The sequence below is a fragment of the Vanacampus margaritifer genome, chromosome 7 (genome assembly GCF_051991255.1).
Source record: "Vanacampus margaritifer isolate UIUO_Vmar chromosome 7, RoL_Vmar_1.0, whole genome shotgun sequence".
Taxonomy (NCBI): domain Eukaryota; kingdom Metazoa; phylum Chordata; class Actinopteri; order Syngnathiformes; family Syngnathidae; genus Vanacampus; species Vanacampus margaritifer.
This window is the reverse complement of record NC_135438.1, coordinates 9,495,275-9,512,918: the sequence shown is the minus strand read 5'-3', so window position 1 is coordinate 9,512,918 and position 17,644 is coordinate 9,495,275. Positions and strand designations below refer to the sequence as shown.

At 36.8% G+C, this 17,644-nt stretch overlaps 1 protein-coding gene and 1 long non-coding RNA gene across 5 annotated transcripts; one reads left to right on the top strand and one right to left on the bottom strand.

Moving 5' to 3' along the window:
- Positions 1 to 829: 829 nt before the first annotated feature.
- On the top strand, positions 830 to 15,944 carry rhot1b (ras homolog family member T1). Of its 2 annotated transcripts, XM_077570335.1 has the most exons (20): positions 830 to 1,182; positions 1,807 to 1,865; positions 1,929 to 2,010; positions 2,377 to 2,420; positions 2,557 to 2,610; positions 3,390 to 3,442; positions 3,784 to 3,892; positions 4,782 to 4,883; positions 6,005 to 6,103; positions 6,192 to 6,300; positions 7,061 to 7,181; positions 7,968 to 8,052; positions 8,267 to 8,412; positions 9,461 to 9,561; positions 9,699 to 9,829; positions 9,939 to 10,022; positions 10,817 to 10,939; positions 11,058 to 11,260; positions 12,974 to 13,096; positions 14,560 to 15,944. In XM_077570335.1, exons 1-20 carry the CDS (start codon positions 1,146 to 1,148, stop codon positions 14,675 to 14,677), a joined length of 1,983 nt encoding a protein of 660 aa, XP_077426461.1. In that variant the 5' UTR covers positions 830 to 1,145; the 3' UTR covers positions 14,678 to 15,944. The 2 variants fall into 2 exon arrangements, with proteins under 2 accessions (XP_077426461.1, XP_077426462.1); XM_077570336.1 differs by lacking the exon at positions 12,974 to 13,096 and having other exon boundaries at positions 14,560 to 15,943.
- On the bottom strand, positions 9,072 to 12,357 carry LOC144054923 (uncharacterized). 3 transcript variants are annotated; one of them, XR_013294737.1, is made up of 4 exons: positions 12,285 to 12,357; positions 11,050 to 11,194; positions 10,862 to 10,964; positions 9,072 to 9,823 (listed from the first exon to the last, which is right to left on the bottom strand). It is a non-coding gene; the product is annotated as an uncharacterized LOC144054923 (long non-coding RNA). The 3 variants fall into 3 exon arrangements; XR_013294736.1 differs by lacking the exon at positions 12,285 to 12,357 and adding an exon at positions 11,677 to 11,830; XR_013294735.1 differs by lacking the exon at positions 12,285 to 12,357 and adding an exon at positions 11,370 to 11,645.
- Positions 15,945 to 17,644: the final 1,700 nt, after the last annotated feature.

The window sequence follows — 17,644 nt, the reverse complement described above, 5'->3', positions numbered from 1 at the left end:
ATAAAGGCCATTTTAGTACCACCTGCTTCTCCGTTTTTGTAAGAACACACTTTCCTGCAGTTACAATATTTTTGGGGGGACCTCAATCCATTTTCTCTAGTACTTGTCCTCATTAGTTTGGTTTGGTTCTTTATTGAACATATAAACACAAAGAAAACACATTACAAGTCTAAAATATAAATAGTAGTTATAATATATAATATGAATGAAAAAAAATAATAATAAAACAATTATTTGCCTAACGGATTTTTAATGAATTACCCCACAGCATTTTACTGTGACAAGAAGTGACCCAAAACAAATTCACCTGGGATCCATTTTCTCTTTCAAACCACTTAGGCAAACCCTGTTGCTGCAGTACTATTATAGTGCTCTATTAAATTTTCTTTCACACGGACAATATTTGATTTGAGTTTAAAAAAAGACAGATGGACTTGATCAAACAAACAAAAAAGTTAAAGTGGATATTTAAAATAATTAATTTCAATAATAAAAAAGTCAATATATAATAATTACAACCAATTAAAAAAACATTTGTGGGCATTTTTTCTGAATATTTTTTAATTGTTTTATTTAAATTAAATAAAAAAAACTATGAAATGCTTAATACTAGTCTAGATAGACCGAATGCCGTCCCGTTGGTTGGCTGATGTCTTAAAAAATATATATATGTATTTTAAAATATGTTTTAAAAAATATATAATTATTCATTTAAATCGGCATAGCAACTTTTAAAAAATTGAATAACTGACTTTTTTTTTGAAGAAGAAGAAAAGATAAATCGTTCTCATCTGCTCCACTTCTAGATCAGATGACTTGTAGGGGCGTGGTCAATGAGCCTAGCTACCACCTGCTAATGCTGTCAGATTAGCCAAGTGAGCTCCTTGCACTTCCACCGAGGCTCCTCGTCACCTTGTGGCTTACGACTCACTTGTCAACATAAACAGCTTATGCTACGAATATTTCTCTTTTAACACTTCCTGTCTCACGTTGAGCATTTTAAGTATCGGCGCAGTGACATGCGAACGTAGCGGCTAGCTAGCTGTTCTTGCTAGCCGGGCTGTGAGCATCTTCCTTGCCCACGGGAGCATAAATGTGTGACACATTGTACGGCAGTTGCGTGGGTGAACGACACACCTGGGACGATGCGCAAGGACGTCAGGATCTTACTGGTTGGCGAGCGTGAGTGTACCTTTTTATTCATTTCACAGTTGTGTGACGTCCATCTGCATTGCTGTACTTGTAGCTGGATGCCACCAATTTTCCACAATATGCACATCCCATTCACTATTACATTATCTTGAATTTCTACAGGACCTTATTGATAACCTTGCAGTCATGATGTTCACACACGGTGTGCGTTTGATAGCACATGACCTCTTCATTCCAAAAACATGCATGTTAGGTTCATCATGCAAGACTGAATTGTCCTTAGTTGTGAATGCGAGTGTCAATGGTACTTTGTCACTATATGAAATGCTGATTGGCTGGCTGGGATAGGCTTCAGCAAACCTGAAACCCTCGTGAAGAAAAGCGTAAATGTTGTAGAAAAACGGATGGTTGGACAACCAACATGTGACTGAAGTGATGACTTTCAGTTTAATTTAAGATCTAGCATCATTTTATCCTCAATTTCCACCAGGGGCATTAAAGTATTTAGGCACTAGCCTCACAATAGTTTAATTTGCCTGGCACTGGTATTTGGTCAGATGTCCATAAACCTTTGCATTGAACTGTATGTTGTTCGCTATCGGGCAACAGATGGTGTATTTTGCTGCATTCTCACTCATACAGTTTGATTCACAGCCAAGGTGGGAAAGACGTCTCTCATCATGTCCTTGGTCAGCGAGGAGTTCCCAACTGTGGTAGGGATGAATGACTATCTTTACTTGCACTTCACAGAGTATGACGTGAATGTTTTCTGTCAGGTTCCATACCGAGCTGAGGAGATAACCATACCCGCAGATGTCACTCCAGAGAGAGTCCCCACACATATTGTGGACTACTCAGGTAATTAAAAGCCTAAGAATGTGTGTTTAGTAAACCCAAACTTTCATGAACTACATGGGAAATGTTTTAAGTAGCATTTGATTATTCTTAACTGCCACACAAGTGTAAACAACACTCAGAATAAAAAATAAAACAACTCACCATTTGAAGCTTGTAATGAAGAACGAACAAGAAGCAGTATGTTGGTAAACCTCCTATTTTTCATGCTAATCATTCAGATACATGATGTCTATTGTGTGTTAGAATCTTCCTGTGAAATTTAATGTATATATTAGATTAATATTGAATTAATTGTACTGTATTGTACTGAGTAAGCCAGACTCTTTTTTATAATGCTTGAAGTTTCATTTCTGGTTCCCTGCGCAGAAGCCGAGCAGACAGATGAGCAGTTGTTCCAAGAGATCACAAAGGTCAGGATCAGGTTTTTTTTCTTTCTTTCCTTTTTTTACATTTTTTATTTTTATTTTATTTTTTTTGCCTGTCCTGTGTAAAGTGAAGTGCCGATTTCAGCAGACACTTACTGGCCCCCTGTCTCTTTTCCTATAGGCAAATGTGATTTGCATTGTGTACTCAGTCAACAATAAGACGTCAATAGAGAAGGTGAGTTTTGATCCTGATGCTAATAGTTGCCAGACAATTACCGGTATATGGAGTTTGGATTTTTGATCCGTTCTTGCGTGGATTTAGAGAGCATTAACCTCAAATAAGACAATAATATACAACAGGAATATGCAACTTTAGATATTGCCTAATAATTAGTAATAAATTAAATACATATTTTAACAAGATTCAGAAATTAAGGCAAATTCAGCCTCAAAAAATGGTTTTAGAGTTTTTTTTTTTGTTTTGTTTGTTTACACTCATGAAACAGTGCATAGGTTCATCGGGAAGATATTTCATAGAAAAGCACAACATTTTATTTTTTAAATTTGATGTGGAGTATTTGCAGGCTGAAATGTGGACATTTTTTTTGGCAGACAAAGATTACAGATGGCGCATAGCTGTTCTTTTTCTTAGTCTGTAAATTAAATGTGAATTGAATGTGAATACAGAGAGGTTGTGCCTCTTCTGGCTACAAGCCCTGATTAATTGCTTTAAAAACTTTGCTTCTGTGTGAGGTCATGTGACTGCCCGGCACCATTTCATTGTTGAAATGGAGTCAAACGGTGCAGTTCAGTAACAGCGCCCGAGGCTTAAGTTTTCTGAGACACTAATACAAAGATATTGTGCAGGCAATAAATAGTTACAAATAAAAGCAACTAGTGGAATGTGGCTTAATATAATGGAGCCATTTTTTCCCCAGACAAAAGTCAGCAGTAGAAAATAGATGGATGGATGCTAAAAATTTGGGAAAAAAACTTTTTTGTTCTCTCCGTTAGGTGACCAGCTATTGGATCCCGCTCATTCTTGACAACACGGACAAGGATAGCAGGTGTGCATTTTTGTCTATGTTTTAGAACTGCACTGCATCATACCGAGTTGTTTCTAATATTTTGCCTCTCTCATAAAGGCTGGATAAGTCGAACAAAGTGCTATTTTAGGTAAAAACGCTTGGTATGATGCTGTCCAGTTCTGCATTGCTGCAAATTACAAGCAGGCCCCAAAAGACAATAAAATAATTTTCACGCATAGAGGCAGCACTTCATGCACTACACTGTGTTATGTGGCGCACGGACATGTAAATTCTCCTGATATGTAACAGTGCTGGCAAGTTTTGAATAATATGTCCCATTTAAAATATTTCTTTCCTCATGTGTGTTATTGTATGTCCAGGGTTCCTCTCATCCTAGTAGGAAACAAGTCTGACCTGGTGGAGCACAGCAGCATGGAGACCATCCTGCCCATTATGAACCAGTACAGCGAGATCGAGACCTGCGTTGAGGTGGGAAAATGTTCTCACTAATATGGCAACACAAGCGGATAAGTATTATCAACTTAATGTGGTCACAATACAATGAAGTGCAGTGGACCTCTACACATTCATAGTTCATTCTCAAATTCACCGATTTATTTTGGAACCTGCATCAGTTAATTGCGGAAAATTGCTTTATTTGCGATTTTCTGTAATGTGGGGGAAAAAAAGTCAGAAACTGTATTTTTGGTTTTCATTATTTATTATTATTATTATTATTATTGTCATTTAACATGCAAAAAAAACAAAACAAACATCAAGCTTGTTATCCAAGAAATCTTCAGCCTTTTTCTTATAATATACACATGCTGATGTGGGTGCTTTATCTTTATCTTATTTTGCCAAGTAGTCATGACATAATAAAATGGTATGCAATCTTATATAGGCAATTCTGATTTTAGGGGATTAGCAATTATTTATGGAAGTATACTATTCATGGTTGGGCTCGATCTCAATTTCCTGTGAAATTAAAGTGGGTCCGCTGTAAAGATTTCTGGACAACTAAAGGACTTCCCATCCTGGAAAGCCATGTCTTTACATACTAAGCTAATGCCGTTCTTCTAACTGTTTTGGTTCCGTATTGAATAGTATACAAATGATACTTGATTTCCCATGTACGGTTTATCACCTGTGTTTTCGCAGACGAGATAATCGGAGCAGGCATGGTGCTCAGACAGATCCTGTGTTTTAATACCCTGTCTGGCCGCACTTAACGCGCACGTGGACACACACACTGGGCAAGAGAATGTGTCACTTTCCCATGCCAAGTTAATTGTGATTCCACTGGCTTTAAAGGCTTTAAGGTTTATTTCTTACACACTCAGTAGTAAACCACCCTTGAAACCATTCTTGTTTTTAGTGCTCAGCAAAGAATTTGAAGAACATCTCCGAGCTGTTCTACTATGCCCAAAAGGCTGTCCTCCATCCCACAGGCCCCCTCTACTGTCCAGAGAAAAAGGATGTAAGTGTTGGCATTAAATCATACAATCATAATCCAGAAGAACTTTGTAGTTTATAACAATATGTTGTTCGTTCATTGTGACACATTTGTGACCCTGCGGCGCTGTAATTTTAATATACCAACTTGACCGCAATGTCAAGCAGCAACTATGCACATTTTCTACAAGTTGTTATGATGTGGTGTTTATCATCATTGCTTTCTCTATGGGTTAGGGTTAGGGTTAGGGTATGGCCCACCCAAGAGTCATGCAATATTTGCTGCACATTGGAATTGTTAACAAAATTAGGAATTTAGTTGCATTATTATTTTATTAATAGCATTACTTACGTTACTTTACTTATTTGCATATACATTTTTTCACCTCATCTACAAATGACCTTGGTCCATTTGTCTAACCCTGGAGAACCCACAGGGTCAAATTTGGCCCCTATAAATTCTGCTACTCAAATAACAAAGACCTTTTTTTTTTTTTTTTTTTTACAAATTTAACTTCAAAAGTCCAGAGTGCCACTTCTGACCCCTGCATGGGGCCATCTAGTAGATGAATATTGCACTTACATGAGCCAGAGTGGTGGTGACAAGATGGCTGGCAACATGCCAATTTTGTTGCGCTGGAAATCAATCCAAGCAAAACCATCTTCTCAGCAAACCATCAGATGGTCAAATTGTGTTTTTTTTTTTTGTTAATCTTTTTCATATCATGTTGCAGAATGCCTAGGAGTATGTTTTATATATAATATATAATATATAATATAATATATATATTTTGATAAATTAGCAACTCTGAGCTAGTTCAAAAAACAAGGGTTAAAATTGAAAAAACATATATTTTGGTGTTCAGTGAACTTAAAGCAGTCATTTAATGTATAATTCATAATTTTCCAAAGAAGAAAAGGGTTCTTGGGTTCTCCAGGGTTAAGTCAGGTTTATTTATAGAGCCCTTAATCGCAAAAGAGTCGCAAAGGGCTTCACACGCCCACAGTTAACAAATATTATTGACGTTAAAACAAAAAAAAATCAAATGTGGCATTTGAGCACAAAAATGTGTCCAGTTGCCCACCCCTGCTCCGTTTTGTTGGTTGTAAATGTCAATGCATAATCTACTTGTGCTTCGGTCCTAGATGAAGCCACTTTGTGTAAAAGCACTGACCCGAATCTTCAAAGTGTCCGACTTGGACAACGACGGTATTCTCAACGATAGTGAGCTCAACTTCTTTCAGGTAATTCCTGTGTTTTCTGAAATGATTGAAAAATAATTCCAAAAAGATGAATCAATGAGATTGAACATTTTATTTTGTGTCCACATAGAGAACATGTTTCAACATGCCACTGGAGCCGCAGGCATTGGAGGATGTGAAAAATGTCGTGAGGAAGAATTTGAGTGATGGAGTGTGCGACAATGGGCTTACTCTAAAAGGTTGGTGCTCTTAAAACACAAACGCACACTTTGTGGAGGTTCTCTTTGCACCCGCTAAGCACAAAGCATTTGTTTTATGATTCCACAAAAACACTTTAAAGCGATTTCTTCGAAAGGCATTTATATGTGAATGTTTAACTACAAATGGTTCTTTTAAGAGGGAAGTCAACCCCGCTAAAAATTCTTGACAATAATATGTGACCTCCCTAGTCTAAACATGACATTCTGATTAATATTACATTTGTGGAATATGTGTTAAAAAGCAAAATCCAATCGTTTTTAATCCATTTTAGAAGGCACAGCTGAGCTCAGAGAACAGGTGATCTGTGATTGGTCGTTGCCTGAGCCCTGAGCAACATTGATGTCATCTTAAGTCGACAGCAAGTGGCAAAATGGCCGCCCCCTGACATGGATAGAAACGGCTGAATTTTGCTGCTTAACTCATATAACACAAATGTAATATTAATCAGTGTCATATTTAGACTAGTGAGGTAACAATATGACATATTGTCAAGAAATGTTTATTGTTGACTTTCACTTAAAGATCACATGCAAATAAATGCATTGAACCTAAAAGTTAAGAGAATCACACATTATCACACACATGCACATTTTTATTTTTATTGCCTCAATTTTGCTATTTCGGCAGGATGAAACAGTTCCTGATGCACCTCGTAGTGCAAATGTTCGAGTCCCATCTTCTTGGTCTTGTCTTCAGCGTTTGTATGAACCGTGTCTCTTCTTTGTCTTCCCTCTCCAGGCTTCTTGTTCCTCCACACGCTGTTCATCCAGCGAGGTCGCCACGAAACAACGTGGACGGTGCTGAGGAGGTTCGGATACGACGATGACCTGGAGCTCAATCAGGACTACCTCTTCACTCCGTATGTCCTGTTTATGGTGACATTGTCAACATGAAGGTTGTGCTTCTAGTGTTATTGTCTTGGGCAGTCATCAACAGTTCTCTCCGTCAGTGCGTTTAAGTTAAAACCCTGGAGAACCCACGGGGTCAAATTTGACCCCTGTAAGTTCTGCTACTCAAATAACAAAGACCTTTTTTTTTTCCAGCAGTGATTTTGTCCCTGTGTTCTTGTTTCCATTGGCCAAAGTGTGTTTGTACATTCAAAATCCAGTTCTAAAATGCAACAAATAAAACAAAAAAAATTATATTGTTCAATGTAGCTGTGTATTTGATTGGTTATTTTCTTAAATTCTAAATAGTTTACTGACAGTTTTTGTTATTTTGATTTTTCGAATTGATACCCCTAAATCCCAAAAGGGTCAAATTTCGCCCTAATCCTAAATTAGGGAATAAAGGGTTAACATTGAAAAAACATATATTTTGGTGTTCAGTGACTTTATAGCAGTCATTTAATGTATAATTCATAATTTTCCAAAGAAGAAAAGGGTTCTTGGCTTCTCCAGGGTTAAGGGCTTTACATTTCTCGAAGTGTGTCAGACATTAATTTCTACATTATCACCACCTACTACTGTATAGCTAGTGTTTGAACTCATTCCCAAATTGATTTCAGATTACAGACTGTGAATTGATAAATATGTGAATATCAAACCATGAATCGAGCTCAGGGGTCACACTGTCCTTGTATTTCTCCTGACTTCCTCTCAAGTGCTTGTTTCCTTGACAGTTTTACTTCTTGATGACGTTACAGGCTGAAAGTTCCCCCCGACTGCACCACCGAGCTCAACCACACAGCCTACCTCTTCTTGCAGAGCGTCTTCGACAAACATGACAAGGTATAATCCTTGCCATCTGGCTGCATGTTCTTTCACCTCTGGAAAGCTGCTCAGTCTGCATTACTGTCCATAACCTAAGTGCCCCCCCCCACCGCGCTGACCCCCCGCTGATGCTTGATTTCACTTGTTGACAGGAGAATTAGCGAGTGAGCTTAGAGGGGGGGAAAGTGCGACAGTGAAAGTGGATCACGTGCTGTGCTCTGTGTCATGTCAGGACCGTGACTGTGCCTTGTCGCCAGAGGAGCTGAAGGATCTGTTTGATGTTTTTCCCTACATGCCCTGGGGCCCTGACGTCAACAACACAGTGTGCACCAATGAGCAGGGCTGGATTACTTACCAGGGATATCTCTCACAGTGGACGTGAGTGGCCTCATTTTTTCTAACACAGGGATGGGCAAAATATTGCACACGGGCGTCAGGAGGCCGTTCTTTAATCCAGCCAAATGAACATTTTACATATCAAGAGTCCTGCTATATTTGTTACATTAATTTAGCTTTCCCCCCTAAAATGTTTTCTTTTAAATATATTTATTCATTTTCTAATAATTCATTGCGGATAGTAGTTTTACTTAAATTCAAAAAAATGTATTTCATTCTTTAAAAAAATAAATAAAAGGGGACAGAAAGAAGTAAAACTTTTATCTACCCCTGATCAACACAAAAAAAAAGAATCAACACAAAATAAATGACAGCAAGCAGTCAATGCTTTCAATGTAACAATTAAACAAAAATAATTCAACAGCATGACCTTGTGCTACATATATTTTCCAGTAATTGTGCTTTTATGCATTTAAAAAAAAATACAAATAGAATGAGATGATTTAGTTGTACAATCCAGATTGTTCTACAAACTGCCACCTTGAGTTGAAATAGATTGTTCTTATTGTTTCCTTCTGTATTTAGGTTTGGTAATTAGTTATAATAAGATAATTATAGATGATAAAGTAAAAAATTAGAATGAATGATTTTATTTATTAAGCTTTTGTTTCTTTAACTCATCTATGAATGGCTTGGCCCATCTGTCTATTTTAAAATCAAATGTGGCTTATGAGCACAGACATTTGCTATACTGTGGTAAATAAAAATGTCATAATAAAAAAATATATATATATATATATATATATATATGTATTATAATTGTCTTTCATAATTATTATTTTTTTTTATTTTGTGAAAAAATTGCTGTATTTTCAAAGAATGTTTATTTTAAAATTGTATTAATTTATTATATATCTTGAATTATGTATATAATTTTTTTTCTTCTGATCTTATTTTAAATGTCGTTAGTATTTAACACGTTTTCGAATGTATTTTTTCTGATTAAAAAAAAAAAAAAATGCTTTTAAAATAATTATTAATTTATGTAATTGGTAGCATTTGCCCTTATTATTTTGTTTACTTGGTCCAGGTTAACAACTTATCTGGATGTGCAGCGTTGCCTGGAGTATCTGGGCTACCTTGGTTATTCAATTATTGCTGAGCAAGAGTCCCAAGCAGCAGGGATAACCGGTAAACTGGAACAACACATCTTTATTTTTTTTAATACATAATTGATTGCTGCGCCCTCTTGAGACTCGTGGGCGTGTGACGTGCACGGGACAGGTCCCAACTGATCCTGTGATTCGTATTTGACATTTGCCCCCCAGTGACCAGAGATAAGAAGATTGACTTGCAAAAGAAGCAGACACAACGCGGCGTCTTCCGCTGCAACGTCTTTGGCGACGTTGGCAGTGGGAAGAGCGGCTTCCTTCAAGCCTTTTTGGGCAGAAACCTGATGGTAAACCACAAAATGTGTCAGCCATGGAAAACAAGGGCATGTAGCTTGACTTTACATACGGTAATGATATTGCTACTTTTGTGACTCCTTATTATTGTTGTTGTTTCAGCACCAGCAGACGATCAAAGAGGAACATAAATCCTACTACGCCATCAGCACAACCTTTGTTTACGGTCAGGAGAAATACCTTCTAGTAAGTGTCGCTCTATAAGTTTCATGGCTATCTTTATATTTAGGGTGCAATAATCAAAAGTAAAATGTGTGTTATCCTCTCACTGATGCATCGCAAGACTCTTGATGATGTAAATGCTCGTTGTGACGATTTAAAACAAATTAACTCATTCACTGCCATTGACGGCTATAGACGTCAAAAATTCATTTAAACTATTTCTATTAATTTAACTTTTTTTCCCACTTTTGTTAACAAGAGTATGAAAACCTAGAAAAATGTTTTATTGTACATTTAGAACAGATATAAAATGTGGAACTAGTGAAGTCATGCGATTAATTATGATTTTTTTTTTTAAAATCTTTTCTTTAAAAAAAAAAAGATTATTAAAAATAAAGTAAAAACAATTACAATTACTAAAAAAAAAGTAGAAAAAAAGATTATTAAAAATAAAGTAAAAATAATTACAATTACTAAAAAAAAAAAAGAAGAAAAAAAGACTATTAAAAATTAGGGGAGTCAGACGATTAAATTTTTTCGGAATTAATCGCATGACTTCACTAGTTAACTCACGATTAATCACAAATTTTGTATCTGTTCTAAATGTACAACATTTTTTTCTAGGTTTTATATTCTTGTTAACAAAAGTGGATTTTTTTTTTAACTAATAGAAATAGTTACAAATGAACTTTTGACGTCTATAGCCGTCAATGGCAGTGAATGAGTTAAAGAGCGCTATTTGGTGCCGGGGCCATCCTTGCATGCCTGTTTAGAACAAATAAAACCAAAGTCTGCGTTTTTTTTTTTGGTCTTCTCAGTTTCATGAAGTGTTCCCTAACTTGGACTATCTGTGTGATGCCGACCTGGCCTGTGACATCATCTGCTTGGTGTATGACGTCAGCAACCCGTACTCCTTCGACTACTGCGCGAAAGTCTTCAAGGTACAATTCCCATGCCAATCGTTCTCTTTAAAAAAAAAAAAAATGTATTAAAAAATAAATAATGTCAATCACTTATTTTATCAGCATCTAAATAGTAATGTCACCCCTACTTTCCCAGCAATACTTCATGGACGGCAAGATCCCGTGCATGATGATCGCGTCCAAGTCCGACCTGCCCGAAACCAAACAGTTCTACGGCTGCAGTCCTCTGGAGTTCTGTCGGAGGCACAAAATGCCCCCGCCGCAGTCGTTCACCTGTAACACAACGGGGGCGCCGAGCAGAGACATCTACACCAAACTCAGCACCATGGCCATGTACCCGTAAGTTAAATTGCGGTACTACAATGTATGTTCTCTTCTCACAGGAAGCGAAATAAATCTTATGATGGAAATGAATCATATAGAATGAATCAACGGGGCCTGTCATTACCTTTCGTGTCAGTGATCCCGCCATGTGGTGCAGTAGACAGCATAAGTGCAAAGCCCACTACCGCCGCAGCTAATATGATGTCTGTAAAGCTAATGCGGTATTTAAAGGTGGAGTTTTAAGTGAAAGTGTAGTGAAAGAAATAAACATTTTAACGCAAGTACAAAACAAATTAAGAATGCCCTGAGCATTAGTATATTTTGTAAAAAAAAAAAAAAAAAAAAGCATTTGCTCGAATAAAGCCCCCGTTAATTCCTTACCCCTAAATTCCTGAAACTGTCTGCAGTTGGATAATTAAATGCCCACTCACGCGACATGAGGCTGTCCTTCCTTTCTTTTTCATTCGTTTTCTTTCTTTCAACCTTCCTTTTCCTTTATTTCCTTCCTATATTCTTCCATCTGTTTTTGCTATTTTTCTTTAATACCTTCATTCCTTTCCTTTGAATCCTTTTTCCTTTCTTTCATTTTGCTCTTCCTTTATTTGTATTTCTTTCCTTTCATTCTTGTGCTCCCTTCTATTGTTTATTTTTTTCCTTCTTTCCTAATTTTCTTTCATATCTTCCTTTTTTTTCTCTTTTTTGGCCCTTATTTTCTGCACCCTTTCTTGCTTTTTTTTAAAATTCATTTCTCTCTTCCTTTTTTATTTCTTTCCTTCTTTCTTGCAATCCCTTTTCCCTCCTTTCATTTGTTTCTTTCATTCCTTTCTGGCATTCTTTCCCTCCTTCCTCTATTTCATTCCTTCCCTTCTGACTTCTTTCCTTCCTCCTTACTTCCATTCATCCTTTTTACCTATCTTTATTTTTTCACTTTTTCCTTCATTTCGGTCCTCATTAGCTTTCTTCTTCCTTTTACCCATTTTTACTTTCTTTCCTCTTTCTTCCATTCCATTCTCATTCCTCCTTTCTTGCTCTCTCTTACCTTCCTTCCTTCCTTTCTTTCTTTCATTCACTACTTTCTTCCCTTATTTCTTCCTTCTTTGTTGATATCTTGCTTTATTTCTTTCATTCCTTCCGCCTTTCCTTTCTTTCATTCTTTTTTCCTCCCTTATTTTCTTCCCATCGATCTTTCCTTCCCTCTTGTCATCCTTTGTTTTTCCCCCCCTAATTACACTTTCTGTTTTTGTTTTGATTTGTGTGTGTCTAAAGACCCTGACGGTTGCGTTCGAAAAGAGTCGCTTAAAAGTGTATTTTATGTCACTATTGTTGGGGAAGGCCTGAGCAAAAAACACCTGCTTTAAGTGCGACTTAGCATTCAACATATTGCCTTTGTGTGCACATCAGGAGTCGGACAAAGCTTGTCTGTTTGGGCTTGTTTCACCACTTTGCTGTGTCACTCACTTGACTTCACGCATCAGTACACTTGGCTGTTATATTTTCCCGCTCAAGCACAGGGGGCTCGCGTTTGATCCCTGCGGAGATTTCCCCAACCTGCAGGCAGCATCAACACGTTCATTTAACCGAATTTTCTTGGACTTCAACCACAACCGATGCCTTCATGTTATTATTGCCTTTGATTCCCTTCTTTTGGTGGCAGCTCTGAGCAGATTTCGACATGATGGCATCTTTTAAAGTTTCATCCTTCTTGCGTGCGTGTGTGTTTCTCCTCAGCCACGCACGACTGCGCTGCATGTGTACTTGTAACTGCTGCACCTTCTGCTTGTGTCAGAACCTGCTCAACTCCGAGCTCCTGCAGACGGTCAGGGCCAAACTCCACGCTGTGGTTCTCCGCAGGTCCTAACCCAAGATCTTCTTTCTACTCATCCATACGTCATTCTTTGTTTTTATTTCCAAACAAGTTACTTTACATGAGAACCTCCACCAAATTTTTAAATATTGGATTTATAACTATTTATGATCTCAGCTAGGCCGAGGTAAAACTGTATTCTGATTTTTTTTTCTGCCGCCAAAAGAACAAAATGTACAATCTGAACATGATTTTCAATGTTAAAATTAGAGTACCGTGTTTTTTTTTCCCAAAAAAAAAACACAATTATGAGAATGGTGTAATTTTAAAAATATTTAAATTAAAAATTTTAAAATAAAAACAAGATTTAAGTCATAATAGCATGAGAATAAAGTCGTATTGTAACAAGACTTGGCGTAATATTATGAATAAAATGTTATAAGAGTAAGAAATTTGAATAAATACAGTCATATGAGAAAAAAGTTCTCTTAGAATCTTTAATCTAATTTAGTCTTTAATGAATAAATTGGAAATATGAAAATTAAGTTAGATTATGTTGAACAGAATAATAATAAAAAAAGGCAAAATAAGATTGTAATATTTCATGAAGTACTAAAATTACAAGAAAAAATAAGTTATAATATAAGAATAAAGACATAACTTTATGTGAATAAAGTTTGGATATAGTGACAATTTGTAGGTACAAGAATAAAATATTAATGTTCTCATCATAAGAATTAATATGAGAAAGTTTCATGTAGCAAGAATGGGGGAAAAAAATATGAATTTGTAATTTTTATGAGGGAATGTTAAAGGTTTCCTGAAACTGTGAGTTTGTCTAATAATATCTGGACTTTATTCTGCTCATTTTATGACGTAATCGTAGTATATACTTTGTTTGTTTATTTTCCAGGCGGCCCTAAAACTCTGGCCTTAATAAGCAGAATAATTGTTTTGACAGTCATAAAATTTAAATTATAATTGTTTCCCCATTACGAATAAGGGATGTGGGGGAAAAAATTAATAAATTTATGCCTAAACCGAATCAGTGATATATCAAAAAGTGCAGACATAAAAAAACATCTGCCTTGGAACAGTCATTAAGTAACTACCTGAAATCATAAATGTGCTTAATTAGTGGAACCTCCACTCATCACATTCTTTCATGTCACTTTCTTCCCTTTTTATTTTTATTTTGTACTTTTCTTTGTGTTCTCCAGCCAGCATGTTGTTGAAAGTGTTTATATTTTGAGTCTTCCTTTTGTTGTCATTAGGTTGATATCTTTTTGTTCGTCTGCTAAGCCATCAAACTGACTTGCCCTTGATCCTCTCTTTTTTATTTTTATTTTTTTTATTGCCACTTCATCAGCATCTTCCATCCTTGACATGTCACTGATGTATATTTTTCTCCACGTCATCCTGTTTTGCGCATCCCAGCTCTTTGTTCATACACCTCAATAGCAATTTTTTTTCGAAGGGATTCTGATGCGTCTTCTGTCTTTTGTCGCAGACATATCAGCCAAGCGGACCTGAAGAGCTCCACCTTCTGGCTGAGAGCAAGCGTCGGCGCCACCGTCTTTGCCGTGCTGGGCTTCGCGATGTACAGAGTTCTGCTCAAACCGCGGTGATGCCTCTCTTTTTAGTTTATTACCACTCACAAGCTTTTCTTGTACTATATGTACAAAAGTGTTGGGACAGTCACTCACAGCTATGGGTGTGATTGACCCCTTTAGAGTCTTAAAGGAAACATTATGCATTTTAAATCAGCTGTTTTAATAACATGTCTGTGACATACTTTCATCAAAATACCCCAACGATTAAGTATAGTTCACTTTGTGCACTGCATTTCTTGTCTTGCTAAAATCAAAAAAGGCAATAAAACGTGAATTTTCCATATTATGTCTTTCATATTAACAAGACATTTTGTGCAACTTTATGTATCCATCTTTTTGGGAGCCATTTGTTGAAAGCCCTTTTTTTTTGTTCAAGCCAGGTTAATAAAGGCATGCTTTTGGGTAGGTTTGGTGTAGAGGAACCACATCACAAATGGACATTACCCAAAGATATGATCCAAAATCTTTGGAAAGATTTCCCACAAGAGTTTAAACCGTTTTAGCTGCAATGGGAGTGTTGCTTTATATTTTTGATTGCAAGGTGTCCCAATACTTTTGTCCATCTTGTCAAGCGATACACTGGTCTTCAGTGTGCTAAAAAGAAAAAAAATGTTTCAATGTTTAATTTTCTACTTCAAAGTCTAATTTTGCTTATTGTGCATGTGACCAGAATAAAAACAATATATTTATATTAGAGGACTATAAGTGGAAGCTGATGATTGAAGTGTGTTGAATTCTATACAAGTGTGTTCTATAAATAGCTTCTTTCTTTTTTTTTGGTTGCCTGGTGACGGCACTTGTCAAGCCGTGTGAGAGATGCAATATTTTAATTTGCGATAGTGTACATACTGTAAATAACTCTGTGTGCTTGTTTTTCAGACAGGCTGCCATGACACTTAAGAAGTGATAGTAGTTTGTATTTATTTATTTTTTTGCCTTTTGTGGCCAAATGTGTGGATGGGACGTGACGTGCACAATGTCCAGTCATGCTGCTATACCCTTGCATGTTTTACCATTTCGGACAACATTCCATCCATTACTTGCCATAATTACTGTGCGCTATGTAGCTGAAAATGAAAACTTAGTTTCTCTCTATGACCCTTTAGAAATCTCTACTGAGCTTCTTTGTAGCAGAAGATGCAACAATCTCCGTCTGTAATGTGCAAATGCCCGCCATAAGATGCAATTGTATGTACAATATTTACCAGGCCCCACCTTTTGGAGAATTCACAATAAATACAAATCATCTGGCTTGACAACATGTCTGAATGTTTTTCTACAAGTGCTCAGTCCTCCCTATTCCAGCAGACTTGGGGCCGAGAGACGTGGTTCGCCCTGGACTGGGTGCCAGCCAATCACAGGGCACATATAGAGAAACAAGCATTCACACCGTTTACAGGAGAGCAAACTCCACACAGAAAGATTGAGATGAGATTTTAAATGAAATCCAATACACGTGCTGCTATCAGAGTGCTGTTCATTTAGCAATTTGCCCATTATTGTGGTTCTAGTTTGCAGTGGTGTGGTGTACATAGAGAGACCTGTTAGCTACATAGAGTCAAAATTGATTAACAAAAGTCTCAGCGTGGTGCAGTGACTGTTTTTTCCCCCCTTTATCGCTAGATGGCAGTATTGCACAAAAAAATGCCACTAAAATCAAATCAATTTGCAGGTTTATGGTGATGTCAATGTTAAATTCCCTCTCGGGCTAACCTGCAATTTAGTACATTTCCATGTTATTACCATTAAAGCCTATTCATTATCTTAGAACACATGTTCCCTCATCAAAACAAAGCACTATATGATCTGTGGGTCATGCAATTCCAACAATAGACGAAACCTCAGGAATTGTTACATAAAGTCCCGTGATGCATACAAATACACATTTATTTGATCTCTACGTCAGATTGTTTCATGTCTCTCTTTTCCGGTCGTCTTTTTGGTGATTTTTAATCTTTTACAATTTGCATATGTTTTCAACATGAACATCTAATGTGTTTATTGCTAACCTGAATTGTGTATTGACGTTTATGGGAATCCAATATACATTCAAGCATTGCCCCAAATGTGTGACAGCAAGCAAACGAAAGAAAATTGCATTGTTTTACTATTTGTCGTTTATACTCTGCGGCTATTTTAAAGCAACAAGTGTTGCTTGTTTTGTTTTTAAATACAGCTTAACACTTTGATGTGGTATCTCTCTGCTGGTGTACACACACACACACACACACCAAAGCTCATCCGTGTCCCATCTTCCATGCACCTTCACACACAATTTCACCCCACTATTACGTGGATGGGATGTCTCCACTTAATGTATGGGTGCTTGTCTGAATGTTACCAGTTATTGACTTTGTTTTTTGTTTTTTAGTTGGAGCACACTGGAGGGTAGAGGGGCAATTTAAAATCCCCTAAATCACCTAGAATTTACAAGCTTGCCCCCACCGTTAATTTTGAGCTCTTAAAGTAAGATTATATATGCAATTTAACACTATAAATGGTAATTTTAGAATTACTTAATATCATAAAATAACTCTATGGTTCTGGGATGATCACGAGTAGGTATTTATATATATCATGAATCATCCGTTGCAGAAAGGTTTGTTTTCAAACAAGGGCTGCCAATGACAGATTTTAATCGAGGTAACATAGCAATGTAGTAACTATTGTTCCGATACCATTCCGATACCTAGCTTTGCAGTATTGGCCGTTGCCGATACCATACCGATACCTAAGTTTTTTTTTTTCTCAACATGAAAAAGCTGTCCAAGGGCCAATAGGATATCTTAGCTTGGTTTGCAGTGAACATGTCACACATCAGTGAATGTCGTGCATCAGCAAGACACAAGATGCTGCATCCAAAATCCTGTATTAGTGTTAGAATTAATAGTATCGGCATCTTACTTGTTAGTACTCACCGATACCACTGTTTTAATGCAGTATCGGGGCCTCTGCAGATACCAGTATCGGTATCGGAACAAC

Bases quoted from the DNA above. Each gene is read 5' to 3' on its own strand.
- rhot1b (XM_077570335.1), top strand. From the start codon at position 1,146: ATGCGCAAGGACGTCAGGATCTTACTGGTTGGCGAGC. The intron at 1,866-1,928 runs GTAGGGATGAAT...GTTTTCTGTCAG, and splicing joins GCGAGGAGTTCCCAACTGTG to GTTCCATACCGAGCTGAGGA. The intron at 13,097-14,559 runs GTCCTAACCCAA...CTTTTGTCGCAG, and splicing joins CACGCTGTGGTTCTCCGCAG to ACATATCAGCCAAGCGGACC.